The following is a 21,413-nucleotide window of genomic DNA, read 5'->3' as shown; positions in this document are numbered from 1 at the left end:
CACACACCTCTACCTTATAGTACAATATCAGGCATGAAAGAATTGTACACAACACCATAACCAGATACCCTATAAGTATTCCTGCACTTATGAAACAGTTGTTTTGATCAAGTCCTGAGCTATGTTAGTAGTTTTGCAATTTGAAGATACGAAATGCCCTTGAGACTGAACTATGGTCATGTTACAATAACCATTTAATCCATTAATCTTTTATTTTAAGCTTTTCAAGATTTTTAATATGCCAGAAAATAGCAGCATTAGCCTTCCGTAGTTTAAGAAAACACAACATAAGAAACAAACTGAAAAAATTAACAAATTGAAAATGTCAATTAAGACAAATACAACTCTCTCAGTTTTCTAATCATATTTTAAACTAAAAATGTCTTAGTTACTGTTGTCTTTTTAACTGCATCTCTTTCCCCCCCCCCCCCAAACAGTAGACAATATTTTGTTTGTTAAACAGATTCATTAAGAGGACATGGCACATTGCCTTGTTTATGTAGTTAGGTATCAATTAGCAGTCTTTTCTAGGGGGAACACTGAAAAAAACCTCTCTTTTGCATTTTGGCAGCTGATCTTTTCAATAATGTATGAACCATGCTCAACATCAGATTTTTAAAAAGAGCGTTTGTGTCAATCACTAATAAAAAAAATAAAATGAAATGAAAAGTTGCACTGAGGAAAGCCAAATAAATATAGCACACACAAATTCAAACAGATCTGCTGATAGATGCAGCTTCTGCTTTCATTTGGTGCTTGCAAAATAGCAATGTGCCATGTCCCTCCTTTCATATGCTGTTGAAATCATGTCAACACGGAAATAAGCCGAGTGTTGTTTCTCAACATGGAAAAAAGTTAAGTGCTGTTTCTCAAGCTTTGAACAGTATTTAGTATATCAAATATAGATCTCTTCGCTAGCTTCTTCCAGCAGTAAGTACACGTAAAAAGAACCGAACTTTTATAACTCGTGTATCCCATCTCTATACCTAACCAAGGCAGTATCTCTGAAAGGGCCCCTGATTGTTTTCTATAGCACAGCAACAGAAACAATGGTCCTAGGGTAGTTGTCAATATTTTGAAGACTATATACAAGTGTTCACTGAATATTAGAACTTATATTAATTTACCTGTACTCAACTTTTTTACAAGCTTTCTGCTATAATGTAGCCTACATTCAGGGAAAATATACTAAAGCAGAAAGAAGCTTAAACCATTCAAACTATTCTTTTCAAGCCCTTCCCCTCAATAACTAACTTCCTTCAATATAAGTGACCAATATTAGACAAGTAAAAGGAGGAGGACTAGAAAAAGCAGCTCTGAAACACTGCACATTCTAATGCTCTATTTTGCTAAAGGTTGAATAGCTGTGTATGGAGTGGGCCTTGGCAGAAGAGAGAAAAACCTAAAGTTATATCCAGGCTTCAAAAATGGTAAATCCTGTAAAGTTGAGTAATAATAAAAATAAATAATAATAATAAAAAAAGCAAAAAAAAAAAAAGCATGCTGTATACTTTTGGGGAACAAACAGTAGTGACTCCAGGATGGAAAGCTGAGGATTACAGTTATCCCTATCATTAAGGGGCAGCTCTCTTATCTAGCAGTGGATAACTTAAGGTGTGGAAACAAACCACACTCTAGGCCCAGGGCTTGTGAAGCTGAGCATGGCTCACAGACAATAATGCACTTATTTTTAGGAGGGTTTCAAACCCATTGCTGTTCCGCTACATCCATTGGTCAGTTCACAGAATTACTGCAGAGGAGCCATCTGCCTTGCACTCCTGCCCAAATGTAAACCATTCGAAATCATACACACACACAGTTTACAGTTACAGACTAACATGGCTACAACTCTGAATCAGCAAACACAACGAGTACTTGTGGCACCTTAGAGACTAACAAATTTATCTGGGCATAAGCTTTCATTGGCTAAGACCCACTTCATCAGATGCATGGAGTGGAAAATAGCCCATTTTAATCGAATTGTCTTGTTAGAATTGGTAAGGCAACTCCCATCTTTTCATGTACTATGTATATTTATCTTCCTACTGTATTTTCCACTCCATGCACCTGATGAAGTGGGTCTTAGCCCACAAAAGCTTTTATGCATAAATAAATTTGTTAGTCTCTAAGGTGCCACAAGTACTCCTCATTGTTTTTACAGTCTACAGTGATGCTCATGACTACATCCTTTACACTGCAACATACTTTTTGGACTCGAATTAGGATGCATTCATCTACATTTTCTATATTTTCAAACATATTCAATTAATCCTGACTTCATTAATCCATTTCTTTTTTCTTGTGGTTTTAGGAAGCAAATTTTTAAAATAGCGTTTCAGATTCTTTTCAAATATTTATTTAAAACTAAACAGTAACCTTCATTTTAATTTCACATATATTACATATCTCCACAACGTCATGTGACCAGCAGTATAACTTTCCTAATATAAAAGACTATTTAGGGCTGACTCTGTGGGATAGTGACAGTGTTACACAGGAGACGTAGAAGGTACACGATAGCTTACTTTGATATAACTTAAGTCACTCAGGGGTGTGGAAAAGCCACCCCCTCAGCAACATAAGTTACGCTGATCCACGAGCCGGCGTGGACAGCACTAGGTCGGTAAGAGATGCTCTCACACCAACACAGTTACCGCGGCTCAGGAGGGTGGTGCAATTATGCCAACAGGAGAGCGACTGAACTAGCAGCACTGCAGCGGTGCTGCTGTAGCAGTTCTAGGATAAGCCTGCCCTGAGATACGACGCCAGTTCTTGGGGAACAAGGTTGCCTTCTGCTTGGCATAGTCATAGATTCCAAGGCCAGAAGGAATCACTTGTGATCATCTGACTTCCCCAGAACTTTCCCCCAAATAATTCCTAGAGTTTATCTTTTAGCTAACTTTCCCTTGAGACCCAGCTATAAGAGCAGGCTCTCCTAAGGGCCCCATCAGGGTAGAGTGGAGGGGAAAGAGGAAAAACCTATTTCTGTATTCATATCAAAATATCAAACTCTGGTTAGAATGTTTTTCTTCCTACTCAGCCTACAAGAAATCAATTTGTATTTGTATAATATTTATAGACCTGCAAAAGTAATATATGGTTCTCGTTTTTATACACAAAGGTCTAAAGAGGTCCACCTGTCATTTGTTTGTCCAGAGTGTCAGTAAGTTTAAGGAAAAAGGCTCCAGTACAAACACCTCTTCTTATGGTTTGTGGGTGACAATTTCCTGTTCTGCTATGAGCACTGATAGATGAGAACTTCCTGTTCTTTTGTATTGTTTTTACTTATCAACAGTTCATTTATTAAAGGCCCTACAAACTCAGCAATCTGTCTCATGCTTTCTGTTTGTCCACAATCAAGCTATTCTTTGGAGGCACAAAGCTTATAGTGTAATATTTTCTGTCAAGAGCAAATATTTTAACCCTATAGTAAAAACAAACAGAATGCTCCTGTGCAAACCAAGGAAAACTTCTTATAATAGCATTAAGGCACTACAGTATATTACCCCTGAAAAATCTTCCCAAATCCCTCTTGGTTTCTTTTTCCCCCACATTTGAGTTTGAACGTTCTTTCATAATTTTGCATATACCAGTATAGAATCATAGAATATCAGGGTTGGAAGGGATCTCAGGAGGCCATCTAGTCCAACCCCCTGCTCAAAGCAGGGCCAATCCCCAATTAAATCATCCCAGCCAGGGCTTTGTCAAGCCTGACCTTAAAAACTTCTAAGGAAGGAGATTCTACCACCTCCCTAGGTAACGCATTCCAGTGTTTCACCACCCTCCTAGTGAAAAAGTTTTTCCTAATATCCAACCTAAACCTCCCCCACTGCAACTTGAGACCATTACTCCTTGTCCTGTCCTCTTCTACCACTGAGGATAGTCTAGAACCATCCTCTCTGGAACCACCTCTCAGGTAGTTGAAAGCAGCTATCAAATCCCCCCTCATTCTTCTCTTCTGCAGGCTAAACAATCCCAGTTCCCTCAGCCTCTCCTCATAAGTCATGTGTTCCAGACCCCTAATCATTTTTGTTGCCCTTCGCTGGACTCTCTCCAATTTATCCACATCCTTCTTGTAGCGTGGAGCCTAAAACTGGACACAGTACTCCAGATGAGGCCTCACCAATGTCGAATAGAGGGGGACGATCACGTCCCTCGATCTGCTCGCAATGCCCCTACTTATACATCCCAAAATGCCATTGGCCTTCTTGGCAACAAGGGCACACTGCTGACTCATATCCAGCTTCTCGTCCACTGTCACCCCTAGGTCCTTTTCTGCAGAACTGCTGCCTAGCCATTCGGTCCCTAGTCTGTAGCTGTGCATTGGGTTCTTCCGTCCTAAGTGCAGGACCCTGCACTTATCCTTATTGAACCTCATCAGATTTCTTTCGGCCCAATCCTCCAATTTGTCTAGGTCCCTCTGTATCCTATCCCTGCCCTCCAGAGTATCTACCAGCACGCTCTCCTAATTCTTGTCTGCCAAGCAACCTCACTCTCTCTCTCATTTTAAATAACTTCTTAAAATATATTTCTTCTTTACCGTCATTCCTACATGGGTATGGAGGGATGTGAAGACCACACTACTGACCAGTGTTTTGAATTATTTAAGGTATGTCTCACTGTGATTGCATTTTATAGCACTCTGAATGCTGTACAAAAAGCTCAATAATTCAAAAGTCCTCAAATACCTAAGCAAAAAGAAGAAGAGTAAATCATGTGATTATACATGTGTATGTTTTGAAGAATGTAAGGTGCAGTCTGAAAACTTTTCATTTCCCTTTTCTTCTAATTTAATATAGACCCATTGGTCCCAACTGCTCTAGGAAATGGACCAGTTGTCAGCAATGGTTCTCCCAGAATTGGTGCTGAAAACCATTTAACTGCTAGTACAGATGTAGCAAAACCATATTCTGCACTGTTACAGAAAGGAAGACTAAGGCCCATTGCTGACAACCATTTTCAGCACTGAGTCAGTTTCCTAGTGTAGATGGGACCTTATTATCTGGGCTTAAATTAAAAAGCTCTTGTAAAACATGTAAGATTAAGAATGTCTCATGGAAAATTTTAGGACATTCAATTACCTTAAATTAGGATCTCGATGTGCATGAGAAACGCCAGTGCATTCTTTCACTGACATCTCAGGAAAGGACGTATGACCCCAATGAAAATTTAGACCACCTACAGCAGAGTGTATTTTAATAAAGCTACACTCAAAGCACTTTTGATTAGGGGTAAATTCTCTTTTACGGATTTGTGAGGGAGGGAAGCATGATCTGTGATTGCCACCCAAACCTTATATACTGCAAATACTTGTATGCAGGACAATATATACTGCCTTATCCTTTTCTTTTACATGGTTTCTCACTTTAGAAGTAAACTGCCACCTTAGACCCGCATCATCTTTCTCTGACAAGATATCTACCAGCTTTCTGGAGGTTTCTCCTTCAAGGCATTCAACATTAGGCACACAGGATCAATTATTTCTCTTCGTTTTGTAATTCATTTCAAAGGGATATGAAACTAGACTTAATGACCCATCAGACAAATTAAACCAGAATTAATTTTAATCTCCTACTATAACCAATTGGTTTTAACTTGGTATGCAGAAAATCCCTGGCTAATCGCCAACAGTAGAGTAAGTAGAGTTATTAACTGGTCAGTAAATGAGAAAAGCTGAGATGGTTAATCTGTTCACAAAAGCAAAAACTTTCAATATCAGATTTTAGGCTATTGTTGTAGCCCCAAGGCTTAATTACAACAACATGTTATCCTGACCAAGTATTCACATGAAACCAGACAAGTCCTCAGCTGGAAAGACACAGCTCTCATCTTGACAAGGTGAAAATATGGGGCAAAGATTCAAAGTGAGGGACCCAATAAATAAATAAAATACAAATCTGGAAATAATCACAGTAAAGGTTTTTATCGGACATCCATAAACCTAGCATCTAAGCACCTGCAAAAACTGAATTAAAGCAACAGAGTCTAGTGAGCTATGGGCTTATCTACATGTGAAATGCTACAGTGGCATTGCCTACACACTGTTGGAAGGGGCTCTCCTGTCTGAGTAGGTAATCCACCTCTCCAAGAGGTGGTAGCTAGATCGACGGAAGAATTCTTCCATCAACCTAGCCCTGTCTGCAACTTAGTTCGGCTTAACTGTGCTGCTCAGCAGGTGTGGATTTTTCACACCCCTGAGTGACAGCTGGGTCTACCTAACTTTTTAGCATAGACCAGGCCTTAGTTTCTGCCCCCTCATCATCAGGTTGTTGGAATTTGTGCATGCGGATGCATACACACTTGTGAGAGAGAAAGACACCTTCTCCTCCTCCTCGTTTAAATTTTTCCTCTTAGTTGTTGTGGGTGAAGATTAGGTTGTATGTAAATTCTGCACTTCAGTCTGAATCTGGGAAGGGCCTATGACCATTCTTCTCTCCTCTGGAAGAGAGGTGTATGGTTCTTGTTCACAGAACCCATCATCCCACATTTGGAATCTCTTCTCTGTGAAACATGCTGATAGTTCTCAAAGCAGGTAATACTGGCTTCCTAGGTAGAGTGTATGTAGTCTGGATTGATGAAGCAATTTAAAGTCCTGATAGTAGTGATACAGTGGCTGCAATGGTAAAGAAAATAAATTCTCTCTGTTTCTATCCTGATTGTGGATTAGGACCACAGGAGATTCTTGTATTGAATGCTTCTACCTTAGATTTTCAACACAGGCATTCAAATGTCCTTCCCTCCCTCTTTCATTATGGTAGACTATCAGCAAATCATGGTGATATAATAGTGTGGTGCCATATTTCTGGCTGCGTTCGGTGTACGATCATAGCCCAAGGAATGGTAGGTTTGACAAAATGCTATCTGTTCACCGTTGTTTTCTCTGAGGATGCTGTTATGTTTAACTGGATCCATGTGGTTATGAAGGTGGACAACAATGAGAGCCACCATCCTGTTTGAGGACTGTGCTTGGAGAAGGTTGTGGTCTGCCAAAAATAGGAGGGTGATTTTTGCGCTCCCTATGACTCCTCCTAAACTCAAAAACACATCGGGGCCATGTGTGTAGGATTAGCCGGTTGGAGACAAGAGGTGGTCAGTTCCAATACAAAGTTTGGGAGGATAGCATCAGAGATGATGTCTGCGAAGGTGCTGAACTCTCTGAAGCAAGTAAGTCTTGGGTTTCGCCACCATAACAGTCAGCATACCTCTTGGTCACTCCAGGACACCTTTTATGTCTGGAGGTCTGCAGACAATTAGTACATCTATGATTATTTTAACTGTTGACTCACAAGTTAAGTGGATACATTTAGATTGTTTTTTTAATACCTGTGGATGCTCTTTTCCATTTAAGGCCGGATGGAATTAACAATCAATCAACCAACAACGTGAGATTCATTATAAGGGTTCCCCACAGCTTTCATTTTAAGGGGCAGCATTTCTAATGTTATATTGTTATAAATTAAGGCAGGGGATAAGATGCAGGGCTATGAAGCACAGAAAATAATTTTGGCCCAAAGTAAGAGAACATCTCTAATAATAGCGTAGATCCTTCCAGGATATAAAAATGTGTTACAGTGCTATTTCATCAACTTGCTGAAATCATTTTAATTGTGGACATTCACAAAACAAAAGCCAGTGGAAGCCAAAGTTGATCCCCAAAAAGACAGCAGAATTAGACTATCATATTGACCTGTTCACATTGTTTCTGAAAACCCTACTGTATATATATTCCATACATTTTAAATACTTGATTAGTTGTTAAATATAAGATAGGACAATATCCAAGAAGCTGGCAAGGCCAGCTATCCCACTACATTCAATGACCTTGTTTGCACTATGACAAAAAAAAATGATCTAACTTGAGTTAGCTAACGCAAGGTAAAATCCTAATGATGACAAGACAGCTCATATTTCACATGAGTTAGCAGGTCAAGCTAAAGACTATGGGCAAACCTACTCTAACTCGACCTGCTAACTCATGCAAAAACTATTAACTGCTCTGTCTTCATTAGGATTTTATCTTGAGTTAGCTAACTTGAGTTAAGAACATATCCTTTTTTGTAGTGAAGGCAAGACCAAAGATAACTGGATCACAGATCGTAAGTACAGTACTTAGTTCTTCTCACAACACATCAGGAATCTCAGGATTTGACTCTCATTCATAATAATGCCATCTCATACAGCTTTGGCAAAAAAAAGAAGCCTTAAAGGAGCCTTAGTTACACCCACTTTAAGGCCCTGTTATATTGCAAGAGCAGTGTAAAGTACCATGAGAACTTCTCTAAATGGGGAAATTTACTGGAATAAGAGTCCCCATACAGGGAGTTATACTGCTATGACCACACTAAAGTTCTTCTGGTGCATTTCCCTATGTAGACAAGCCCTCAGTGTAAAGGAGAAGACTGCAATTTCTAAAAGTTGCAAGGACAGGGAAATCTGCATGGAGGGATCTTAAGAGATGCGGAAGCAGGCACCCCACTTGCTGTAAATGAAGTATCAATTAGCACCGAAAGATGGTCTATTAAACTCCATAGACAGGAGCAGAGCAAGCAACAATGCAGCAGTCATACAGACAAGTCCTAGATGAAGAGGAATATAGGGGACAGATCCTTTTGAGAAAATGTATCAGAAATAAATTTCTGTTCTGCGTTATTTTTAAAGACAAATGATTTATTGCTATAGTCTATGTGCTCAATAAAAGACTTTCTAGTGGTAAGGGAAAATAAAACACAATTTTAAAGATTTTAACACTGAAAATAGTGAAAGAACAAATCCTTCCCTTGCTATGACAGCTACACACTAGGTTTTACCAAGCGTACTAGAATTAACAAGCCTCCTTTCTTGCTTTATTAATTATTCATGACTAACACTTCATTTAAAGAGAATTTCTGTCCCACTAACATGGACATTTTGCTTAAATGAGCAAGCCAAAGGACTTTCTTCTACAGTAACTTACATCCACTAACCAGCTTGGCTACAGTGAGCAGACTTTATAAGATATTATCACCTTTCAAATCCTTTCTAACAGATTCAGCAAGGATGCAGACAAAATCTTAATGAAATATGCATAGTAACATTAAAAAAAGGGAACACAAGTTTGGTATCTAATATATAATCACAATGACCAAGTCAGGTGTGCAGATTCCCCAGCATGGACTTTATTAGAGTTCAGTTATAAATACACAATCTTCAGACATTCGAGATGTAGTTCTGACTGATAAAGTAGCAGACAGGAAATGAAACCCCTCCCAAATGCTGCTCCTTATCTTGAAAAGCCCTGAAATTATTACTGAACTAATAAAGTAATTTTGTTTAAAAAGAAATGATTTTTTTTTTTATAAAGGCAGTTGTGAGATTATTGCTTTTTGCTGGCTGTGTACCATGCTGACATAACATGGTAAGTTTTGTATGATTTGTTATAGTGAAGTCTGGTAGTAAGGACGTAGTTAAAGAATATTTCAGCCTCCATTACAAATCCTTTGGAGGAAAGGGAATTTAACTTAAGCTTTTGTTTAGTTATAAATGTGACAATAAAATTTGCCATTTGCAATCTTTACTTTTCATTGTTTTGTTTTTATATGTAGCATATTAATTAAATGACTGAGATGCTTTCATGAATTTCAGCGAGGCTTACCAGACAGCATCGATTAATATTACTCACATGCATAGAAAAATGTTTCTGGACAATAGCACTTGGTTGCTGAGACATGTAATGCAAGTCCACAAGCAGTCTGACCGAAAACTAGTAATTTTCCCACTCATCAATTTCAAATCGCTGAGGTCTCTGCAGTCGCAGAATTTTACACAGATTTTACATTCTACAACAAAACCAAGATGATGAAATCATTATTTCACTGGATTTATTTTTTTTCTCCTCTCTTTCTGTGTAGAAGTATATGTACTGGAGAGCAAGGTGATCCTAGGGCTTGGCTTGGGACACCTGTGTTCAAATCCCTGCCACAGACTTCCTGAGACACCTTGGGCAAGTCATTTAGGCCTGGATCCACAAAAGAGACTTAAGTGTTGTGATGCTGAGCTTCACAGCGTATAACTTTTAGAGGCCTAAAAAAATCACTGGAACAACACTGAGATCCACAAAGCCTGACTTCGGCTCCTATAAAATGAATGGGGAGAGATAGGTGCCTTAGAATGTGATGCACAAAGACCGCATGGTAGGCAGGGAGCCGTCTAAGCTAGACAATGGGAGATGCAATGAGAAGCCCCACTCCTCTCTCTGAATTTGGTGCCAAGTCCTGGCTGCAGGGAGGCACCTATCACTGTTCGAGAGTCACAAACTGCAGGCAAGACAGGAGTTCGGATGCCAAGGATCTGCCACCTTGCAGGTGAATGCCCTAACCACTAGGATACAGAGTCATTCTAACTCTTGCTCTGGCCTAATCAATATTTAATTTAAGTGGAACAACTTCAATAGGAGAGATTTAGGGAGATCCAAGCCACAACATTCCATAGCCAAGTGTTTGGGGCTCTCTCCTCAGACGGGCAGATCACTGTTCAAATCCCTTCTCCTCCTCCTCCGGCACAGGGAAGACTTGATCCAGCAGTCTCCCACATCCCATGTCTAAGAGGACCATCATGATCATCTAGGCTGACCTACAGTACATTGCAGGCCACAGAACCCCACCTACCCACTCATGTAATAGACCTCTAACCTCCAGCTGAGTTACTGAAGTCCTCAAGGCATGATTTAAAGACTTCAAGTTACAGAGAATCCGCCATTTACACTAGTTTAAACCCGCAAGTGACCCATGCCCCCGCTGCAGAGGAAGGCTAAAAACGCTAACCACTCAGCTAAAAGTTGTAAAGTCCTCCTCCGCCTGCTCCTCCCCCTGGCTGTTTTGTGTGGAGTTAGGCTACCTCTGAGCTTGCCTACTGGATCGGGCCCTGCATGTGACTTAGGTAGCCAAACAACCTCTCTCCCCTACTTTGTGAATTACTCTGGGACTTAGGTGCCCAGTCACCTAAAGCAGGGCTGCAGTGCACACTATCAGAGCCAGAAACATAGGGAACCTTTACGGCAAAAACTTAGGCATCAAGCAAGTTCAGGCGCTTACAGGATTAGCTGAGCTGGAGGTTTGTGGATCGCAGCGGTGCCTAAAATCAGGACTTAGGTGCCTAAATACATTTGTGGATCCCACTCTTGGTCACTCTGTGCCTCTGTTTCCCTTCTGTAATATGGCATTGCTACTTCACAGAGGCAGTTTGTGAATTGCTCAGAAACTATGCGAATGAGGGACCTCAGATATAGTGTTTCTTTTCCACTTGGATTTGCTCTGGATTTCCCCCCCCCCCCCCCAAGAGAAAAAAAGAACTCAAGTTTAGCTTTAGAAAACCAACAGTAATATTAGGGTAACAGATCTCACCTACATTGAAAATTTTTCGAGTGGAAAGTGGAGTGAGCATAATATTAAATTAATTAAAACATTTTAAAATTAGAGTTTGAAATTCATAGACTGTGGGCATGATTAAAATTCTCAGAAATAAATTTTGGTTGATAAAAACCATAACATTATACTTCGATGCTGAAGTTAAATATATTGTAACTCCACCTCCAGAATACTTATCTTCTCTTTAACTATAGATCAACATTTAAAGAGGATAAAGATCCTGCTTTAAACTCCTTTGTTATACCCCAATTTAACAGTATGTTCCTAAGATAATCAATTATTTTTATTTGTAAAATACCCAGCTCTATCCACCACGCATTATACAGTCATCTCAGTGCCTCAATGACAGGAGCATACGCCGAACTGTAATTTGCATGGGTTGCTGCACCCTCTGCTGGAGCAGGTAGAAATTATTAAGTTATTAACGATAGGTTTCAGAGAATCAGCCGTGTTAGTCTGTATTCGCAAAAAGAACAGGAGGACTTGTGGCACCTTAGAGACTAACCAACTTATTTGAGCATAGCTTTCGTGAGCTACAGCTCACTTCATCGGATGCAAGAAAGCTTATGCTCAAATAAATTGGTTAGTCTCTAAGGTGCCACTAGTACTCCTTTTCTTTATAAGTTATTAATATATTTTTTTAAAAGTGAGCTGGATAAATTTAAACATCTTGTATTTTAAACAAACTAATTTCTTGGTTACTAGTAAGGCTACAGGTTATTCAAACTAATAATACAATTTCCTTTTAACCATTTACTTACTTTTTGCATTTGTCCAGCTTGGACAGTAAAAATTAATGAATCAGTTTCGGTTTTGCTTCTGATCCGTGCTCTTTCAGATTCTCTCTGCTGCAAAAACTGGATAGCAATTACGGTTTACACTGAATATTTTGGAACAAATTATTGATTTCTATAGGGCTTCTGATTTTTAAATATTTTATTTAAAAAATCTAAATGTTGGCTAAAATTTGAGTTGACAATATTTTCTTTAAATTAATGTGCTGATACTTTATGCTCAAATTATTAAGGTAAAGGTAAAAGAAAATGCAATAATCTTTCCTCCTGAAATGTTAAAGGGATATGGATCCATTAAAAAAAAAAAACACACACTGCTATCTGAAAATGTGAAAACTAGTACTGTGAATTGAATGGGATTAGAGGGGAGAAATAACTATTTGTAGTTTATTTACTTTTTGTGTATAGCCATTTCCACCTAAGGGAGGGAGATTGGGAGCGGGACGGTCAAGGAGGGGCGGTGCTCAAGTGCATCAAGGAAAGCTCCATGTCCCGCAACTGGTGGGATGGGTACTGCAAGGAATAGCGAGATCTAGGCAGCAACCAGTGCCATTGTGGAGAGCGGTACTGTGAGGTCGACAGGTGCCAAGAAGTTGGACCTTGCCTCAATGGGGAGCGGCGTTGAGAGAGTGACCATGACCGTTGCCGTGCCGGAGATCTGCGCTGCGATCGGCAACTTGGAGAGGTGCGGTGCTGCAATGGAGAGCGGTGCACGGAACGAGGATGGTCTGAGCAGTGCTGCGAGGTCTCAGACCATGACCTAGACCTCGAGCGGGACCACAACCTACCAGCTGACGACCACCTAGAGTGGGGAACAGCTCCGAGGATCGGGGCTGCAAGACCAGTGCCGCGAGTCAGACTGGCACGTAACATACGTGCGGTGCTGGGACTCAGAACAGCGCTGGGACTCAGGCCGGCGCAGTGATGCTGGTCTGGGGGCAGATGGCCCAAACATTGCCGGTTTGCCCCTTGACGGTACCGGGGCTCGAGCTGATGGAGGCCTTGAGATCGGGGACACAGGCGCAGTCATCTCAATGAGCCCTCTAGAGGCCTCAAAAGTGTCTGGAGTGGAGGTCAGCGTGACCTCCTCCACCTGCAGCTGCAGGGGGTCTGGTGGTGTGGGGCTGCCCGGGGGACCGAGGGCCCATGCGGGCTGAGGCCTACTGGAGGGTCTGTCAGTCTTATGGGTGTCCTGCTGGGGCTGCAGCATCTGCTTCAAGCCTCTGAGGAAGTCCTCCCATGGCCTGCTTTTTACAGGCAGCCAGGGAGGGGGAGCAGTGCCGGGGGGAGCGCTTCTGGGCCCCGGGAGATCACCAGCCCCTAGGAGGGCGTGCCGAGTCCTTTTGCAGTGCTGTAGACGGCACTGCTGGAGGAGCACTCTGCATCGAGGCGCTCGGGCCCAAGTCTTGTGGCGGACGGAGAGCAGACTCCATGTGGAGTTATTTCAGGCAAGCGTCCCTCTCCTTTCTGGTTCGGGATTTAAACGCCTTGCAAATTTTACACTTGTCTGCCTGGTGGGCCTCTCCCAGGCACCGAAGACAGGAGTTATGCAGATTGCCGTGGGCATAGGCTTGCCGCAAGAGCTACAAGGTTTGAAGCCCTGGGATGGCATGCCCCATAGGACACTCATTGAAGGGGAAAACCCTCAACTGCTATAAACTATACTTAACACTAGAGATAATGACTAAACAATTAACTAACAATGGGTAACTATATACAGAGATAAGTAAGATAGCTAGGGAGTAGTAGACAACTGGAGAACAAGAAACCACTGTTCCAACAACTGTCACTGGCAGTAAGAAGGAACTGAAGGGGGGTCGGGCCGGCAGGGTCGTATATAAAACGCCATATCGGCATCACTCCAGGTGGCTCCACAGCCGGCCCGACGAGTGGCTGCTACGGAAAACCTTCCGACAGCTGTGCATGCAGCGCGCACACACCTAACTGGAATTGATATGAGCAAGCACTCGAAGAAGAACCAGAGTACATGTTTAGGTAAGTCATGTACTAGCAGTACTGTACACTGTCCTAATGCTCTACTTGAAATGTTATGGAAGTCATCATCCAGAAATCAAATTGCATCATCAAGGAAAAGAAATACAAAAAGTATATGGCATTCTTCCATATCCCAATCAACTACTGACAAAGCAGGAATTCTTTAAACTCTACGAAGTTTAGATTTCTAGAAGATCATTTCACTTCCTAATTATGCTCCATGCCAATTATGAACTCAATTTTTGTGAATGCTTAACAAAAATAAGCTGTCAAAGAATCTTTGTGAGGTTTGGCCCAGATCCTCCAAACATGTACTTAACTTTACTCTCACAAGTAGCACCACTAAATTAAATCAGACTACTCACATAAGTAAACTTAAGCGTGTGGATAAGTGTTTACAGGGTTGGGACCTTTGTTTGGATTAAACACAAGGATGAATTATTGTTCATCCTTAAAATTTTACAATCTGTTTACAAAAATATCTGACTAGTGCAGTTACTTCATTCTGTTCCTGAGACTTACGAGACATTTCATCTTTTATTTTGTCCACATGAATAATATGTTCAACTTGCTCACCCAGCCACCAAACAAGTCTATGGAATAGAACATGTCAGACAGAGCTACAAACATAGGGATATAGCATAATTTTACCTGTATAGACTCATAACTCACAAGTGATAAACCTGCGATAAATTATACTCCTTTTCACACTATACAAAGTAACTTCAAATGCGTATGGCATAACCAGACAACTCTCAGGTGCACAATTCTGACTATTTCTTACCTATTGTGTTAAAATAAAAGAGTTTTCATACACATCAGGGTTAATTTTGCACTGTTTTCATTAAGATTCAGATAGGACTTCAAATGAAGTTGGATCAGGCTATTAGAGCACTGATTTGTATTTCAAAAATACCTAAAACAAAATGTACCCCTTAAAAACAGTACAGAACTCTGAACTTTAAACTGCACAATGTTCTTCAGAAATACCCCAGACTACACACTTTTAGAAGCATTAGTGCAGACTTATTTTAATTATAGAGACAAGCTGAAGAAATGAGCTGTTAAAGGTCTTTTGAGTTCTGGACATAACAGTTCCAGAATAGCAAAAATCTATTTCAAAGAACCATTTGCCTACAGAGAAGTTAAGTACTTTGCTCAAGATCACACAAATTAGCGGCAGAATCAAGGAAAGAACTGAGAGCTCCCCAGGCCCAGATCTTTGCTTTCACCACTAGATCATGCTACTCAAAAAGGCATTTTTGGAAATGAAATGTATATTGAATTTGGACTTCTTTTGTTATTAGCAGGCATCTGCCCATAAAATGTTCCCAATCGATATTCAGCTCAAAGTAATCCTCCATTTAACGTACTGAAAAGCAGCAGAATGAAATGTACATTTCAGTGTTACTGTGGAGAAAATTATTGATAACTAACCTCCTCATCAGAGTCATCTGCGAAGACCGAATGTTTCTTCAACATCAGAGTTTTCTGCAATGCTTTCTTGGGCAAAATAAGCCCATATCTGGAGAAAAAGGTTAGAAATCACCCTTTTAGTATTATTGACAATAATACGGTAATATATGTATTATATTCGAAGACGAAGAAAACAACCACCCAATTTTAAAAACAGAAAATAGCACACTAGCAAAATCAGCATCAGTGCCACAGTTATTGAGCATAATTTAGGACATTTGGTACAATGTAGCCGACCTTGTCACCCATTCATACGCTTCTCCTACAGCAGTCTTCAAGCTTTTTCCCATGCCACCCACTCTCCAGTCAATGCCCTTCCAGAGCTGGTCCACAAAGCCAGTACCCTCTCACTTAAATCCCTCCTGAAAGCCCATTTCTACCATAAGAAGAAACTAGTTCGGGCTCTTTATTCTGCAAAAGATTAAACACGGGCATAATCTCATACACACGCGCACCTCGAAAAATAATTTCCACCAATAATCAAAATGAACAGATTAATAAATTCACAAGCATCATTTTTCTTACTTGAGTTTGATTTAAGGATCTTTACTTTGTATATTTTGATATGATATTAACAATTTGTGTTTTAATGGTTATAATGTTTTAACTTTTTGAATCTCAACATCTGTCATTAAATAATTGTCTGCCTCCCGTTATCTAATGTCCCATAATTTTACGCAACTGTGAAAATTTAAATTGATAAAAATTGAAAAAATATTTAAAAATAAAATCGATATTATTCATTGAAATTATAAAAAAAATAAAAATCAAATTCTGCCAAGCCTACAAATAAACATTTGTCTTTCTTAAGAGATTAGTTCTACTCTTTTGGGAAGGGTTTGTTAGTACAAAACATGCAGCAGCATTCTCCCACCAACACAGGATACTGTGAGCACATCAAACCTGTAGCTGCTCCCTACAGAGGGTTCCTGTATAAAAGTGGTTCTTAACCAAGGGTACGCGTACCCTCAGGGTACACAGCCGTCTTTCAGGAAGTACATCAACTCATCTACTTATTTGCCTAGTTTTACAACACGCTACATAAAAAGCACTAGCAAAGTCAGTACAAACTAAAATATCGTACAATGACTTGTTTATACTTCTCTATATACTATACACTGAAATGTAAGTACAATATTTATATTCCAATTGTTTTATTTTATAATTATATGGTAAAAATGAGGAAGTCAGTCATTTTTCAGTAATAGTGTGCTGAGACACTTTTGTATTTTTAGGTCTGATTTTGTAAGCAAATAGTTTTTAAGTAAGGTGAAACTTGGAGGTATGCAGGACAAATCAGACTCCTGAAAGGGGTACAGTAGTCTGGAAAGGTTGAGAGCCACTGCTATAGAATATCAAGTCAAGTTCAAGGTCTCAATACTATTTTCAAGGCATGCAGAGGCTTGGGCCCAGGCCATCTAAAAGATCACCTATTATTATTTATTACTTGTACTGCAGAAGTACACCATGACCTGAAGATCCAGAATTAAGTCTGTAGTTGAAACTCTGCTCCCATGCACAAATGAACTCTATGGTGCAAGAAACAAGAGCTTTCTCAGGGGGCTGGTACTGGACTATGGAACAAACTCTCACAGGAACTAAGGACAATCCCAAACCTCACCACCTTCCATTCCAAATTAAGGCACACCTCTTTGACTGGCCCTCTTGTATATACACACAGAACAAGAGATACATTAAAAACAAAAAACACACCAATAAAAAACACTCCATTGCACACACAATTCCCCTCCCTGCCCCCAGCAGGATGAGAGGGAAGGAACTACATGTGACAGATGTTAGTCATGCCACTTAAGGCACTACTGGAAGGTGATAAGTGCAGTAGAGGTGGGTAGGGAGACAGGCTATCTGCCTTGAGAGATGTAGCTAGGTTGATCTAATTTTTAAGTGTAGACCAGGCCTAAGAGCTCCTAGGGGCAGGGAACATGTCTTCTTTCCTGTTTGGAAAGGCTTTGTGAGTTGTACAGGAAGTAAACAATAATAAATTTGACCCCAAAATTAGATTTGGGAAAAACAAACTTTTACTAGCTCTATACCCAATGATATATTTCTATTAATTTGGTGCAAGAAGCTTCCAGGATAAACAGTTGCTTTTAAAACAAACAAACATTCCCTTGCAATGTTTGCCCTCTCCAAAGTTGCAGCCCTGAGACCCTAGAGCCCAGATTGAATAAAACAAAACAAAGTGATTTGTAAGTCTTCTGCTTATCATACAGCCCCAGGTGAAGATTGTTTCTGAGCATGCCTTGGTCCACCACACTGTTTTGCAGGGGCCCACGTGAGTAACCCCACTGCCCACAGGTGGTGTTTTCAAGAGCTGCCCCACATCCCCAGCATCTGCCCCATGTTCTCATCTACCCTCACCATCCCACCCCCTGCCCCCCACTGTATCACCCTATCTCCTTCCCCAACAGGACCCCAGACTCCCCACCAATCCCAGGCCCTGGTGACCCCCCTCCATGTCCCCCTGGGGCCCTATCCTCTCAGCCTACCACACACAGGACCCTATATCCCCAAAGCCACTCCCCCACATTGTCATTCCCCCAATGCCACCATCCCCCCAACTGGCCCTCATGTCCCCTCATCTCAACCCCATTCCCTTTGACCTCATGGGCCTCTCCCCCAACCTCCCCTTCACTGCCCTCCCCCATGGCATCATCTCCCCCATGCCCCCAGGGGCCTCTCCCCCACTGCCCTCCCCCCTCGCACCACCCCCTCAGCCCCATCACCTCCCAGGCCCCCATGGGGGTCTCTCCCCAACCTCCCCTTCACTGCCCTCCCCCCTCGCACCACCCCCTCAGCCCCATCACCTCCCAGGCCCCCATGGGCCTCTCCCCCCAGTCCCTTCCCCCAGGCGCTTCTCCCGTCCCCAGAGTCTCTCATGGGGCCCCCCCTGACGCGCCCGGGCCCCGCTCACTGCTTGCTCGGCGCCGCCATCTTGGGGTCGGGCGCGCTGCGCTGCTGCATCCGGGCACCGCCGCCTCCCGCTCGGCGCCGGTTCCGCCTCGCGCCGCAGGCGGACGGTGGGGCCGGGGGTGGGGGGGCTGATATCCGCGCCGGGGGGGGGGGGGCGATATCCGCGCGCGGCGGGGCGGGGCGGGAGGAGGCATTCAGCCCGCCGGGGTGCGGCGGGAAGCTCGGCCGGGCTCAGACGGGGCGCGCCCGAGGGTCCCTGCCGGGTGAACGCGGGGGCCCGTGAGCGGCGCGGGGGGGCATTTTATCCCCGCTGCGGACAGGGGGAAGCCGCTTCGAGCGATGCGAAACGGGTCTCCCTCGCCGCCCCCGTGCCACCGGGGCGTTCGCCCTCGGGGCGTTTCCCTGCCCCGCCGCAGGGCAGGGGCGGCTCGGGGCGTACTGGGGGTCAGGGCCCTGAACCCGGGTCTCCGCAGTAAAACGCGGCGAGATGCTGTTTGCTTTTTGGGGGGCGAACGGATCGCTCGGCAACGCAGGACTCCCGGTGTGAGGCGGCGGGCAACCGGCTTTCGCCAAGCGAGGCTTCACCTAGGGCAGTGCGGGCACCCGCAAGTGCTGGGGCTCCCAGCTTTTGTCAGCCTGGTCATCTCTCCGCTAGTGAAGGGCCTGAGCCGGCGGCCTGCCTCCCGCCCCGCCGGGCACGCTCCGGACCTTTGGCGCCCGCCCGCTGCCAGCAAGCGCCCATGCAGAGCAGGCACCTGTGGCTGGGCGCTTCGGTTGGGTCAGGTACCTGAAAAGGTGAAACAAAAGCAGCACACCACTACCACAAGTGCTGCAGCCGAGTTTCCCGCCTTTGGGGAAATCGCCGGGGTCAGCGCACCCGCAGGGCAACGGGTGAGCCCCGCCCTGGGAAAACCACCTTCCTGATCCTGGTATCGCCCCTGCCCGGTGCAGACCCTGAACTAGACAAAGCCCTGGTGTGTTACTTTGACTCGCTGAAACAAACCATGTAATCTATAAGCACCCTACCTTTTTTGTTCCATTCATAAAGCTTAGTAAGTAATTTGTATTCACAATGAATTGTTTGTGAGCATCTTCTGAAGGGACAAGTGCTTGTGGCTATCAGTATAATATCTGTAAAGACATTGTTCCTAGAAATATCACTGTAAGTGACCTGAAAAGCCTTTCCCCTAACAAAAATATGAAACCCACTTGCCAGTTAGAAGCAGCTGTCAGATAATCACCATCATTTTATATGGGGAGGTTAAAAGCAACCTGCAATCTCAAATTAGAAAGTATTTGGTAGACATCACACTTTGTCAACTAAATAAAGAAAAAGAAGTTTAATTTCCCAACATTTTATTAAAAAACTGATTCTGCCAAAAGATACTTTATTGCAAAGATGGAATCTTGCAACAGAGCAGTAAAGTTTGCTGTAAACAAGCTTTAACCCAACAAGAAAACTCCTGTCACATTAAAACTAGAGGGATTTTCCAGAATAAGTGTTCTGCCCATTGGGAGAACTAAAAGCATGCTCTTCAACAATCTTTTCTAGGCTTAAAGTGACTTTGAAAATGTCACTTTAGGAAAATGAATCTTTGCTAAATACACAATTCAATTCGGAAGGGCTTTTTCTGTTACCGTTTATGAATCATGTAATGTGCTAGACATACAAGTTATATTTGCCCTCTTGCTTAATCCTCTTCTCGTCAGAATTAAATGAAAACCGAATGGTATTCTCTTCAGTCAAGTCTCTTGAGTTTAGAATGACCCACCTATGTTATCAGAATTGTTCCTTTTAACATTTCTAAATAAATTACTTAGATATTCCTAATGATTTTCTACACCTGGTAAGCAACTTATGTTTATTAGCTATGAATAGCAAACATAAAGCCAAACATTTAAAAGTAACATTAAATAATAGAATCACTAGGGTTAGAGGACAGCAAAACTTCTGAAGACTTATATGCAATCAGACTGGGTCTTGGAGTCAGAGATGCTAAAGGTGAATCTTGTGTATGCTGTAGTTCCTTCGTGAGCTCTATTAGTGTTAGACAGGTAAGTGCCCAGTTGTACAGGTATTCAGCTGGAACAGAGTTATGCTTCCACACCTCTTCTCTAGGTATACCTAAAACAAACAAAATCATAACACAGAAGTCCATTTCAAAACTAGGGCCAGTGCTCTAGCATGACCCGCTAGCATAGATCCCTGTACCCATGTGGAGTCCAAAAGTTAGTGGAATATTGCACAAGCTCAGGGGTCCCATACTAGCAGATTCTGATGCAGAATCATGACCTAGAGTTTTTCACTTACTAAAGAAATCCAAAGTAAGCATCCCAAGAGTCAAACTGCCCCAGGAAGTTCCTACTTTAAGACTTGAACTACAACCATACTTTCTAGCTGGATGAGAATTAGTAACCATCATCCACTGCTGCATATTTGATTGTTTCTATTGCAGAAAAGCTATGTTGGGCAAAGGCAAATTACTACTTTATAAACAGCCATGGAATATTAATCCATGGCTGTTTAGAAAGTAGTAATTTGCCTTTTCAATCCATTGAATTTGGTTTACAAATGCTATAGATTTTCTAAAATGAGACAAAAAGAAAAGGACAAATGAGACAAGCAGCATTCACGATTGGTATATTAGAATGCTGACACCTGCTGGGAGCAAACAAACCCTCTCACGTTACTGTCTGACTATTCAGTGCAGTGTAGTTGTATCCTCCTCCATCCCAGGATATTAGAGAGACAAGGTGGGTGAGGTAATATCTTTTATTGGACCAACTTCTGCTGGTGAAAGAGACAAACTTT

At 42.2% G+C, this 21,413-nt stretch overlaps 2 protein-coding genes and 1 non-coding gene across 5 annotated transcripts in view; all 3 read right to left on the bottom strand.

The window, feature by feature from the left end:
* The window catches only part of NSRP1 (nuclear speckle splicing regulatory protein 1), a 32,637-nt gene extending 13,231 nt beyond the window's left edge, over nucleotides 1-19,406 (bottom strand). Inside the window, exons 1-2 of one of the 3 annotated variants that reach the window (XM_075120827.1) lie at nucleotides 19,389-19,406; nucleotides 15,629-15,716 (exon numbers count right to left, since the gene is read on the bottom strand). In XM_075120827.1, the coding sequence (XP_074976928.1) occupies nucleotides 15,629-15,673 (45 nt within the window). In that variant the 5' untranslated portion in view covers nucleotides 15,674-15,716; nucleotides 19,389-19,406. Of the gene's footprint in view, nucleotides 1-12,163; nucleotides 12,237-15,628; nucleotides 15,717-18,602; nucleotides 18,708-19,388 lie in introns of those variants that run through there. The other 2 variants (XM_048823693.2, XM_075120826.1) reach the window with 2 other exon arrangements.
* Nucleotides 19,394-19,554, bottom strand: LOC125624172 (U1 spliceosomal RNA). The gene has a single exon (XR_007353230.1). It is a non-coding gene; the product is annotated as a U1 spliceosomal RNA (small nuclear RNA).
* Nucleotides 19,555-20,449: 895 nt separating this feature from the next.
* The window catches only part of EFCAB5 (EF-hand calcium binding domain 5), a 55,970-nt gene continuing 55,006 nt past the window's right edge, over nucleotides 20,450-21,413 (bottom strand). Inside the window, exon 21 of the mRNA XM_048823691.2 lies at nucleotides 20,450-20,726. Coding sequence (XP_048679648.2) covers nucleotides 20,512-20,726 — 215 coding nt within the window. The 3' untranslated portion in view covers nucleotides 20,450-20,511. The remainder of the gene's footprint in view (nucleotides 20,727-21,413) is intronic.

The sequence above is a fragment of the Caretta caretta genome, chromosome 17 (genome assembly GCF_965140235.1).
Source record: "Caretta caretta isolate rCarCar2 chromosome 17, rCarCar1.hap1, whole genome shotgun sequence".
NCBI lineage: Eukaryota > Metazoa > Chordata > Testudines > Cheloniidae > Caretta > Caretta caretta.
Note: the sequence above shows the minus strand (reverse complement) of the source record. Positions and strands in the feature narration are given on the sequence as shown.